General features: G+C 40.3%; 1 protein-coding gene across 16 annotated transcripts in view; it reads left to right on the top strand.

Moving 5' to 3' along the window:
- Positions 1 to 6: 6 nt before the first annotated feature.
- The window catches only part of SYNRG (synergin gamma), a 95,752-nt gene continuing 83,921 nt past the window's right edge, over positions 7 to 11,837 (top strand). For 6 of the 16 annotated variants that reach the window (XM_040455157.1, XM_040455156.1, XM_040455152.1 and 3 more), the window contains exons 1-3: positions 8 to 167; positions 6,964 to 7,004; positions 10,504 to 10,625. In XM_040455157.1, the coding sequence (XP_040311091.1) occupies positions 91 to 167; positions 6,964 to 7,004; positions 10,504 to 10,625 (240 nt within the window). In that variant the 5' untranslated portion in view covers positions 8 to 90. Of the gene's footprint in view, positions 168 to 6,963; positions 7,005 to 10,503; positions 10,626 to 11,837 lie in introns of all 16 variants that reach the window. The other 10 variants (XM_040455158.1, XM_040455154.1, XM_040455150.1 and 7 more) reach the window with 5 other exon arrangements.

The raw sequence follows: 11,837 nt of genomic DNA, 5'->3' as shown, positions 1-11,837 counted from the left end.
CGCGGCTTGGTGGGGCTGGCTTTTGCCCCGGAAGTGGCTGTCTTCAGCTGACAGCCGCTTGTAAGGTGGCGACGGCGGGCCCGGAGAAAGATGGCGCTGCGGCCGGGAACGGGAGCTGGGGGCGGCGGGGCCGCGGGAGCCGGCGCGGGGGCCGCCGGGGCAGGCAGGTGGGTGTGAAGAGCCGAGTCGGGTCCCAGGGCTGGCTCCGCAGGGGCGAGGACTGTTTGGAGGTTATGACGGTTTTCGCCCGCTTCGACCCCTTTTTCCTTTGGCACTGGGCTACGGGAGAAGGGGGTCCCCCGGGGATCTAGGCCGAGTGGGTGGAGGAGCCCGACATCAGTGTCCTGTTTCCCAGGCTCAGGGCCACTGGTGCTGGGGCCGAGCAGTGAGCGAGAGCGTCCCAGTGCGGGGAGAAGAGGAGGAGGAGCAGGAGGTGAGGGTCCGCTTGGCTGAGCTGGCACCCAGCCAGGCTGGGGAGAGCAGCAACCCCGACGCCTCGCTCCGAGCCACCAGACAGACTTCCCTTTCCCAGGGCTTGCCGGGCTTGAGCAGGGATAGAGTCGGGAAGGCTCTGGTCACAAAGAGAAAGATCTGGTCACAAAGCTGAATAGCTGTTTGCAAGAGGTGTGTGTGTACTATTCGTCTCCCCCCCCCCCCCCCCTTAGAATGTTCTGTCCTTTTTATCTCCTTAACACACGCCAAACAGCAGGAAAATCTGAAGACGTTTGAATGGGCTCGTGTAGACGTAACTCTTAAGTCTTGTCTCCTTATTAAAATCAAATCACTGTTAAACAGCAGTTACGCAGTTATTAAAACAAAGCTTCCAGGCTTTTACTTAGACCTTAAACAAATCTGCCCTCTGCCATATAAGTAATTGCCTGTGGTTCTCATGTCCAGAATGATAAAGGAGAAGAACGTTTGCAACTTGACAAGTTCATCACTGAAGGAAATAATTTTGTTCTGGGAAGTTTTCACCCCACTTGTATAATGACCTAAGCTGAGTTTGTTTTGTTAGCCAACACATAGTGCATACACATTTGAAGATAAAATTAGCACTTTATCTTCAGCATCCTAAATTATTTTTGGAAAACAAAGTGTTAGTTTTTTGATAGGCAGTGTTTTAATTTTGGAGTCACAAACACTACTGAAGTGTAGTCTTTAAAATTATCACCTCCTGCAGGTGTTTATATATAGGCTAGGAAAAAAAGGCGGTGGCTGTTGAATAAACCACCTGTATGCAGCCCCATTTTCCGTTTCCTCTACACATCTTTCACTTTAGATTTAAAACTGTTTTTCTAATTTACGCTGTTTCATCGCAGTCTTTTATGAATACTTGATATAAGTCAGGTTTTGGCTGCAGAAGACACATGTGTAATAATGTCTTTTCTATATGTGATAACAGTTTCTAAAATGTTCTCAAGTGGCATTAATTTGATCAAGTATATGATTAATCATACCACGAAGTTCTGGGAAAAATATAAACTTAAAAGAATTTGGTATTTTAGGCCCAGGGGTTTTCTTTTGGTTGTTTGGTTTCGTTTCTGTTTTGGGTGGGTGGGGAAGACCTTAGGTGCAGAAACTTGAGTGGATCATTCTCCTTAGTTTACAGTATTTTAATGTCACCAGGCCATGAACACACATTTTCAAAAATAAGTGTGGCCTGAGTTGTGATAGAAGTTAGAATGATTGATTTTAAAATTTCTTTCATCTATAAAATTTGTTTAGAGTAACATCTGTCTTCTAAAACTAGAGGATATATATGAGAAGGAAAAGGAGTTAAAATGATCCTTGCCTCGAAAAATGTGTGGTGAGCGTTACCTGTATTGGAAACTTTCTGGGGCTGAAAAGCTGTATGCTGAATAAAGAAAGGATAGTATGGTTTTTAAAATTATGGTAGCCTAAGTATATTTCTAAGGGAAGAGCCAGGCATCGTTTCTTAGCTTTTAGTGGAGAAAATCCAGAAGCTGTAAGGTACCATTTTTCTTAGATACTTGTTTCTATTCTGAGAGACTAAACAAAAAGCAGTGGCATTTTCCAGCTTTATTAATGTTAGCCTACTTTTGATAGGTATCCTGATTGGGCTACTTTAAAATAAATGGTAGAGTTACATAAAAAGGGCAAAATTTACCCAAGAGATGTGAAGTAGAAAAAAAAAAAATTTAAGACAACTACAACAGAGAAAAAATTGTTGAAAGATCTTGATTAGTCTGTATCCTTCTGGGATATTATCATTTGTCTATTTTTTTCCTGCTCTTTTATAAACTCCTTAAGGGCTTCCTCATCTTTTTCTCTTCCACTTTCTCTTCCACTGCTTCTGGCACATTCTAACATAGAATACATTCTAGGGGCGCCTGGGTGGCTCAGTCGGTTAAGCGTCCGACTCTGGCTCAGGTCATGATCTCATGGTCCGTGAGTTCGAGCCCGGTGTCGGGCTCTGTGCTGACAGCCTGGAGCCTGCTTCGGATTCTGTGTCTCCCTCTCTCTGACCCTTCCCCGTTCATGCTCTGTCTCTGTCTCTCTCAAAAATAAGCATTAAAAAAAATTTTTTTTTAAAGAAAACATTCTATAAATATTTGTGGATTCAAGACACATTGAAAGCAAAGGACTATTTTATCTGGGCCTCAGTTGGAGGAAGAGGAAGTGGTCAAGGGATTGTCATAGGAGATGTGAAGGCCTACTGAACGCAAGGGGAATAGCACATAGGCCAGATGGATTGTGACACTAAGTGGGAGATGAGATTTATGAGATAAAACTGAAAAAAAATTGTGCTGAAACAGGAGGGGGCCTTGGATATAAACTAAGGAAATTCCATATAAGGGGGAATCATTACATCGTTTTAACCCCAGGAATAGCCTTATCAAATGGTCCTTTAGGAAGATGCGCCTCACCTCTGCTATATGAGCTGTATCTTGTAGAGTCTGGAGGTAGGGGGATCCTTGAGGAAGTGTTGCTGGAGTCCATGCCTGAGAAGTGCAGGTTAGTAGCAAAGGTAACTGAAAGGGGGAATGAGTGAGGCACGCATGTGGCAAGTAGACATCAGTTCTGCTTTCGGGCTAGGCTATCAGTAAAAATAGTGGGTTTTACCTTTGAAAATAAATTGTTGGTCATCTTGATGCCCAGTTTTGGGGGGCTTTTGTTTGGTTGGTTTTGGCTTTTTTTTTTTTTTTTTTTTTTTTTGCCAAACTTATGCTTTCTTATCAGTGTCTTAGCTGCTTGTCCAACCACTCTTGAAGCACGTTGCTGTTAGTCTAAACATTCCAGAGAATCATACGAATGGTACATAGGTCACTAAGGAGTTTGGGTTGCTAAATAATTACTGGAGCAAATCATGTTTGTCAGTAATGTTCTTCATTCAGTTTTTGTTTGTGTTTTCAAGGTAACCTTTATGTGTGTACATTTATTCTTGTCTATTTGATTGTCTTAGTTGGGACCTTGGCGGACTTGCAGTTCTGTGTCCTCATTTGACAGAGGGGGAACAGGGCAGGGTGGTGAAGGGGTTTGCATGGAGCTTTACAGTTAATTTATGGCTGAACTGGAAAAAATGTAACTTCAGTTTCCAGTTTTTACTTAGCCACTAAGACATACTGGTAATTGTAAATCTTTAAGATTTGGAAAAGTCTTGACAAGTTGATTATCTAAATGTATTGTTTCTAAGTTTATAAATCTTAGTGTATGTGAGTACCTTTAAAAAACGATACTACTGAATTTCAACTTGCAGTTTACACATTCTATCCAGTTAACAAATTACTTAGCTAATACATCTTGTGTGCAGTACAGAAAAGTCCTCTCTTTGGGTGCAGGCCTGCTTGTCAGCAGTAGAATTTGCTAACAGTTCAGATCCTCTTCAAAGCTATAAATAACATATAGTCAGATAGATGTCCAACTAGAACTTGGTAAACCACCTGACAACTTTTTTTTTTTTAATTAAAAATATGTTAGAGCCAAAAGACTGTAAAGTTTGGTTTTTAGCCTTTTTCCTGGGAAGGGGGGTATTACACACTAGAAAAATGCAAGGACACATAAATTTGGCAAATAATTTCTAGCTTTCACTAGATTCTAAAGATTGCCTGAAACCCCCTTCAGATCCTTGACTCCCAGATTAAGAATCTTTCCCACTCAGACGTTTTCTTCCTTGAATTGTTCCATTTTCTTTCCCTCCATTCTCAAAGAAAGAAGTCCCTCTTCCTTTTCAAAGCAGATCCCTTTTGCTGCCAGGCTTTGTCTAAGCATATCTTTTGTATCCTAAACCTTTCTCCCTACAGGTCCAAGAGTTTCTCCTCCTCTTAAAACTGTTTACTCAAAGATCGGCATTTTCAGAAGCAGTGATCTTTTTTTGTTAATCCTCATTCTGATCACCTTTTCTACAGCATTAAATACTGGTGACTACTTCCTTCTTCCTGAAATATGGTTCTTCCTTAGTTATAACTTGCAGTTATAACCAAGTCCTTTGGTTCTCAATGACCATTCTCTACTCAGTTTCACCATAAGAATTCTCCAAGTTGCTCGTTGTTGTCGTCTCCCTATATATGCACATTCCCTTGGCTATTTCATTCACAACCAGAGCTTAATTTTTTTTTTTTTAACCTTTATTTAAAAGAGCCTAGCCATGGGCCCCTGGGTGGCTCAGTCTGTTAAGCGTCGGACTTCAGCTCAGGTCATGATTTCGAGGTCCGTGGGTTCAAGCCCCGCCCTGTGTTGGGCTCTGTACTGACAGCTCAGAACCTGGAGCCTGCTTCAGATTCAGTGTCTCCCTTTCTCTCTACCCCTCCCCTGCTCATGTTCTCTCTCTCTCTCTCTCTCTCTCTCTCTCTCAAATAAATAAATGTTAAAATAAAAGAGCCTAGCTAGATTGATCTGGACTCTTCTCCTGAGCTTGAGTTACTTTTCTGATTGCCTGCTAGATCGCTCCTCAGGGATGCACATCTACTGCCCTTCCCCCCAAACCTACTCAAGGGTTCCTTCTTTTAGGAAACAGTATTACCATCCTTGCCATTTGCTCAGGCTCAGAATCTCAGCAATGTCTTCAGCTCTTTCTGCTGCTTCACTGCTTTTCCCCATTCTGCCAATTGCCAGGTCCTCTTCATTCTTCCTTTTGAATAGCTTTCATTCACCGCCTCTTTTCCAGTATCACTATTCTGGTTATAGCTCTTTTCATCTCTTATTAAGATTATTGTGGTAGAGGGTGCCTGGGTGGCTCAGTTGGTTGAGTGAGCGACTCTTGGTCTCACAGGTCATGCATGATTCCATGGTCTGTGAGATTGAGCCCCACTCTGGGCTCTGCACTGACAGCATGGAACCTGCTTGGGATTCTCTCTCTCCCTCTCTCTCTGCTCCTCCCCTGCTCACGTGCACATTCTCTCAAATAGGTTCTCCCAGAGTAAACTTAAAAAAAAAATTATTGTGCTAGTTTCTTTGCTGATTCTTTTTGCTTCAAAGCTCTGCCTTACCGTGTTTCTAGAAAAACCTAAACTACATTTCTGATCATTTCACTCTCCTGCTTAGAACCTCTCACATCAGGGAAATGCAGATCCATATCATGAGGTAATACTTCATACCCCTTAGCATAACCATTATCAAACAAACAAAAACAAAGTAACTAGTGTTGGTGAGGATGTGGAGAAATTGGAACCCCATGCATTGCTGGTGAGAATGTAAAATGGTGCAGCTGTTGTGGAAAACAGTTTGGCAGTTTCTCAGAGAATAAACACAGAATTACTATATGACCCAGCAATTCTACTCCTAGGTATATGCCCAAAATAATTGAAAGAGGGACTTACACATATGCTTGTATACTAATGTTCATAGCATTATTTACAACAGCCGAAAGGTGGAAACAACCCAAGTGTCCATCAGCAGATGAATGGATAAGCAAAAGGTGGTATGTACACACAATGCAGTATTTGTTATTCAGCCATAAAAAGGAATGAAATGCTAATACCTGCTACAACATGGATGCACCTTGAAAATATTATGCTAAGTGAAATAAGCTAGCTATGAAGTATAAAAGTATCATATGATTTCACTTAGTGTGAGGTAGCTAGAATAGCAAATTCATAGAAACAAAAAGTGGTAGCTACCAGGGGTTGGGGGAGGGAGTGATCGCGAGTTCTTGTTTAATTGGTATAGTCTTTGTTAGGGATAATGAAAACATTCTTGAAATGGATCATGGTGATGGTCGTACAACATTGTAAGTGTACTTAATGGTACACACTATACACTTAAAAATGGTTAAAATGGTAAAATTTTGTCATGTGTGTTGTACCACAATTAATAATCTCTGACTTCATACAATATTCAAAGTAAAATCAAACAGCTTAATGGTCCTCTACTGTCTGCTTGCCTCTCTAATCCTGTATCTTATATTCAATCCTAAATCTCTAAACACAAAGCTCTGGCCTCAGAGCTTTTGCTCAAATTATATAGTATGACTCTCTTCAAGGTTCAGTTTAAAAGATAACTTCACAAAAGTCCCCGAGATATAACCCATCAAATTAATCTTTTTCTTTTCATCTCTATTAGTATTTGGGGCCTCTCATAGCACTTAGCACACTTTATTTGATGCTGCAGTTAGTAGCTTGCGTGCGTGTCTTCAACAAGACTGTGCACTAATTCAGTTCCCTCATGTAGTAGTTACTCAGTAAATGTTCGCCAAATTGAATATAATCCAACCTTCTCAATTTATGGATGGAGAAATTGGAATCCAAGGAAGTCACATAGTGACAGACCAGGACTAGTTTCAACGTCTTGTTTTCTAGTTCACAACTTTTCTCCCTGCACTGACATGCCTGCCGTCATGCATCCTGTGGATGTTCGATCTGTGTTGATATCGGGTAGTTCAGTATCGAACTACAGAACAAATGGCAGGACCCTGTCCACAATTCTTTTGTGTATATAAAGAATTACATGTTTTGTTTGAAATCTTTGCACATAGAAGATCCTGATATGTTTTTCTTCTGTTTTTAGCTTCATGTTTCCGGTTGCAGGTGGAATAAGACCCCCACAAGGTATGTGAAAGCTGAAATTTTAAACTTTTTATTTTTCACTATTATGTTTCTGAACTTGGGAACTAATTGGATAAAGAAGTCCTATTGCTGCGAAATAGAGTAAAATTTTCCTATGGTCTTGAACCCGTATGCCAGCTATGCTTGAAATTTCTCAAAAATTGTGTAATTCTAGATTGTTAGCTCCATAGGGCAGAGGCTATGTCTGCCTTATGCTAGTCGGTATCTACAGCACCCGGTATGCTGACAGAAAATTATAGGGGCTCTGTGGATGTTTGTTGAGTGGATAAAAGAACCTCTTTAATTGTTTGATACTACCGTGTTTTCTCTGTATGAATTTGGTCTTATGTATGTAAGAGATCACATATTCTGATTCAGTATAAATTATTTTAAGTCTCAGTTTTATTCTCTTCAATTTCTTTAGTGGGTATATTCCTTCTCTCTGTTTCAGACAAGGCCCCACCAAAGTCAGTTCTAGCTGTGTCTTCAGGGAAACCATAGTGAACTGATCTAATCTTGACTCATGGTACTGTGCGACTGGGACACAGTGTCGAAGAAAGAATATGTCTGCCCTTCTCTTCTTTCTGCTCACACCCTCTTCACTGTACCCCCGACACATACCAGTCTGCTTCTGAAAGCTGGCCCTTCTCACAAAGCCAATGTTGATTGCTTATGGTAGAATTGCTGGAGAAACAGAGACTCCCAGATCACCAATAGAGATGAAGGATAACGAGTGGCTCAGTAGCAGGTGGTCAGTGCCTCATACTGACTTTGTCACCGTTTGTAATCAGTGATGGAGGTTGAGTTTCAGGTAAATTTTTCCAGGAGTCAGTTGTATTCCTTTCATTGTGCTCACATTTATGCATTATTTAAGCTATCTGTAATTAGATATGTCCCAGATTTGGATAGAATAGTTTGAGATCTTTTGTTGTTTAGGAAAGCATTACAGTTATTCATTTTCATGGCTCAAGATTTTGCATTTTTATAAACTTTAAAGTAAGACTCTGTATGTAGAGCAAGAAGAGAGCCCCAAAGATTGCCTGATATTTTTTCTTTTGGAATTGTTTTGAGATTTTTTTCTTTTTATGAAGTATGTTAGAGTAGACTCTTCAGTCATTAGAAGACTTTAAATTATGCATGGATTGTTTCTCAAAGCATATACGAGAAGCTGACAGGAAGAGTCGCCAAAAGATCATGAGTAGGTGAACAGGAGACGAGAGAGACCAGAGTTTTCACTGCGTACTTTTATGCTTTTAAACGTTGTACCAAATACCTAAATTACCCATTCAAGAATTAAATAACAATAATTCAAATGAATAAGACTGTAGGTCCAAAGAGGCAAAAGGGAAAACATGTAAGTTCCATGAGGGTAAGAACCTCTTGGAACTTGTTCACTGCCATGTCCCTAGAATGATGCCTGACAAGGAGTAGGCCCTCAAATATTTGAATAAATGATTGAATGAATAAGTGAATGCCAATACTTCTGTTACTTACAAATGTGGATGTTCATGCTTCTAAAATTAAACTGTGAATAAGTAACCTTTAAGGTACACAGAACCCACAAGATAAGCATGGTTACTTTCTCAGACCTTTAATTTTTTTTTAACTAGTTAGAACCAACATAGATGTAATAAAATGCAAAATTGGATTGAAATTTGTGTTCGGCACGGGTAGGGAGTTTTGTTTTTTAAGTTTATCTGTTTATTTCAAGAAAGAGAGAGAGAGAGAGAAAATCCCAAGCAGGCTCCGCATTGTGAGCTCAGAGCCTGACATGGGGCTCAATTTCATGAACCATAAGATCATGACCTGAGCTGAAATCAAGAGCCAGATGCTTAACTAACTGAGCCACTCAGGCACCCTGGGATTTTATTTTATTCACAGTTGAATACCAGCTCTCTAGAACTGTGCCTAAAATATAGTAGGCACTTAGTATTTATTAAATTCCCAAAGGGATGTTTCTTCAGTCTCCTCCCCTCTTGGGAATACTAAATTGAAAAAATTTGGGAGATACTATCCTCATGATCATTTTCCTGCCATTGCATCATTTAATTGTCATGCTGATGGTTATTTGTGGTAAATGTTATATTAACTATTCATATAAGGAAAGACAAGAGGAAGATCATTCCTTCAAGCATATTAGGTATTAAACAGTTATACAGATGAGAAACCGAGGCATAGAAGTTAAGCAAGTTACTCAAAGTCCCAGAGGTACCAAGTGACATTTCTAGTGGGCATCCAGAGTTCATGCTATTTAGTATATGTGTTATTGTATTAGTTATATGCTGCTGTGTAAAAAATACCCCAAAACCTTTTTTTAAAAATCCATTTTATTATTTGACACTGTGTCTGCAGATCAGGTATCTGGAAATGGCTTCACTTGGGTGGTTTTGGCTCAGGGCCAGAGAGATTGCAGTAAAGATGTCAACTAGGGCTGTGGGCATCTTAAGGTTTGTTAGGGCTGGGTCGTCTGTTTCCAAGATGGCTCACTCTCATGGATGACAAATTGTGCTGCCTTTTCGCAAGAGGTTTCAGTTCCATGCCACATGGATTCTCTGTAGGACTGCTTGAGTATTCTTTTTTTTTTTTTCTTTAATGTTTCTCTTTATTTAAAAAAAAAAATTTTTTTTTAACGTTTATTTATTTTTGAGACAGGGAGAGACAGAGCATGAACGGGGGAGGGTCAGAGAGAGGGAGACACAGAATATGAAGCAGGCTCCAGGCTCTGAGCTGTCAGCACAGAGCCCGACGCAGGGCTAGAACTCACGGACCGCGAGATCATGACCTGGGCCGAAGTCGGCTGCCTAACCAACTGAGCCACCCAGGCGCCCCTATCTTTATTTTTGAGACAGAGCGTGAGCGGGGGAGAGGCAGAGAGAGAGGGAGACACAGAATCAGAAGCAGCCTCCAGGCTCTGAGCTGTCAGCAGAGAGCCCCGACACGGGGCTCGAACTCGTCAACTGTGAGATCATGACCCGAGCCGAAGTCGGACGCTCAACCAACTGAGCCACCCAGGCTCCCCTTGAGTATTCTTATGATGTGGCAGTAGCTTTCCTCAGAGCAAGAAGGAAGATACATTGGCTTTTAAGAACTAGCCTTGGAAGTTACACACTGTCATTTCCACCATACCCTATTGGTTATACTGGTGAGCCCTATTCAGTGAGGGAGGGAATTACAAAAGGTATGAATACGCAAGGGCAGAAATTGCTGGAGCCCATCTTGAAGGCCAAATGTCACAATTAGGTCATATATTAGTTTTTTTAATATGCTCAAAAATTCTGTTATCTTCGCTTTACAGATGAAGTTTTGTAACTTGCCTAAGATCTCATAGCTAAGTAATTAACTAATGGAGTTGGAATTCATATTCAGGTCTGTCCCACTTCACGGCCTGTGCTTTTCCACTAAACTGTGCTGCTTCCCAAGTAACAAGCTGTTTATGTACTTACAGTTTTTGGAAAATAGACTGTAAAATATATTGACTTTAATGATGCCCTATGTTTTTCAGCAGGACTGATGCCAATGCAGCAACAAGGATTTCCTATGGTCTCTGTTGTGCAGCCTAATATGCAGGGCATGATAGGGATGAGTTACAGCTCTCAGATGCCCCAAGGACCTATGGCCATGCAGGTACTGGCTTCTTTAACCAATAGTTTACACAGTTATTGTTTGTTGGTATGTGTCACATACTAAGAGCTGCATACTAGGAACCTAATGTTCTATTTGGCAGTAAATGTAGTCTGAATGTTAGGTGGCTTCCTTCAAAATGAAATGAAGATATGTTCATAAGACTGTGGGGGGAAACCAAGATAAATCATTTAAGGAAAATCTGGTGACTACTTTATTTGATTAGTGACTTAGAATTATTATTATTATTATTATTATTATTATTATTATTATTAGAACAAGAAGAAGAAGAATTTTAGAATGACATCTTGGGAAGTTCAGGGACCTAATGCCATGAAGTAGCATTGATAGAAGTAGCATTGCTCTCATGAAAGGAACAGTGTCATTGTTTGGAAGACTTAGGGCCTTCTTTATATTGAATTATGTAATCCCCATAACAACTTTTAAGAGGTAGTGTCTCCATTTTTCTGAGGAGGAATCTGCAGCTTTGTGAGGATGCTCACATTGCATAGGAAGTTGGGATTTGAACCTAAGTCTTGAGTAAGTTTGTATTATCCAAATTATACATTGAATTCTCTCTTAAGAGCATTAGGGAGCCACTGAATAGTTTGAAGCAGTGGAATGACACAATCAGATTTGTATTTCAGAAAGATCATCCTGACTGCTGACTAGAGAATGATTGGAGGGAGAGAGGAGGGCAAAAATGGATGGAAGGAGAATCATTAAAAGGCTGATGTAGTGAGAGCAGGTGAGATGTTGACTGATTAAAGCAAATACTATTACATCTTTATTTTAGAATCGGTAAATGAAATTGATGGTATCAGGATTTAGTAAGCACAGCCTAAGATGGGCTGATTCATTTTGGATCTCCATGTCTTTGTAAATTATCTTCTCTAGCTATGATATCCATTTAAACCAAGTAACCAAATAAACTGAATCCAGGAGTCTGATCTTTGAATGGTTGAATGCAAAGTGTTACGGTGTTATTTTTTTTTTTAATTTTTTTTTTAAATTTTTTTTATTTATATATGAAATTTATTGTCAAATTAGTTTCCATACAACACCCAGTGCTCATCCCAAAAGGTGCCCTCCTCAATACCCATCACCCACCCTCTCCTCCCTCCCACCCCCCATCAACCCTCAGTTTGCTCTCAGTTCTCAACAGTCTCTTATGCTTTGGCTCTCTCCCACTCTAACCTCTTTTTTTTTTTTTTT

The sequence above is a fragment of the Herpailurus yagouaroundi genome, unplaced genomic scaffold (assembly GCF_014898765.1).
Source record: "Herpailurus yagouaroundi ecotype Mexico unplaced genomic scaffold, PumYag 215, whole genome shotgun sequence".
Taxonomy (NCBI): Eukaryota; Metazoa; Chordata; class Mammalia; order Carnivora; family Felidae; genus Herpailurus; species Herpailurus yagouaroundi.
The sequence above is the reverse complement of the archived record's forward strand: the minus strand, read 5'-3'. Positions and strand labels throughout refer to the sequence as shown.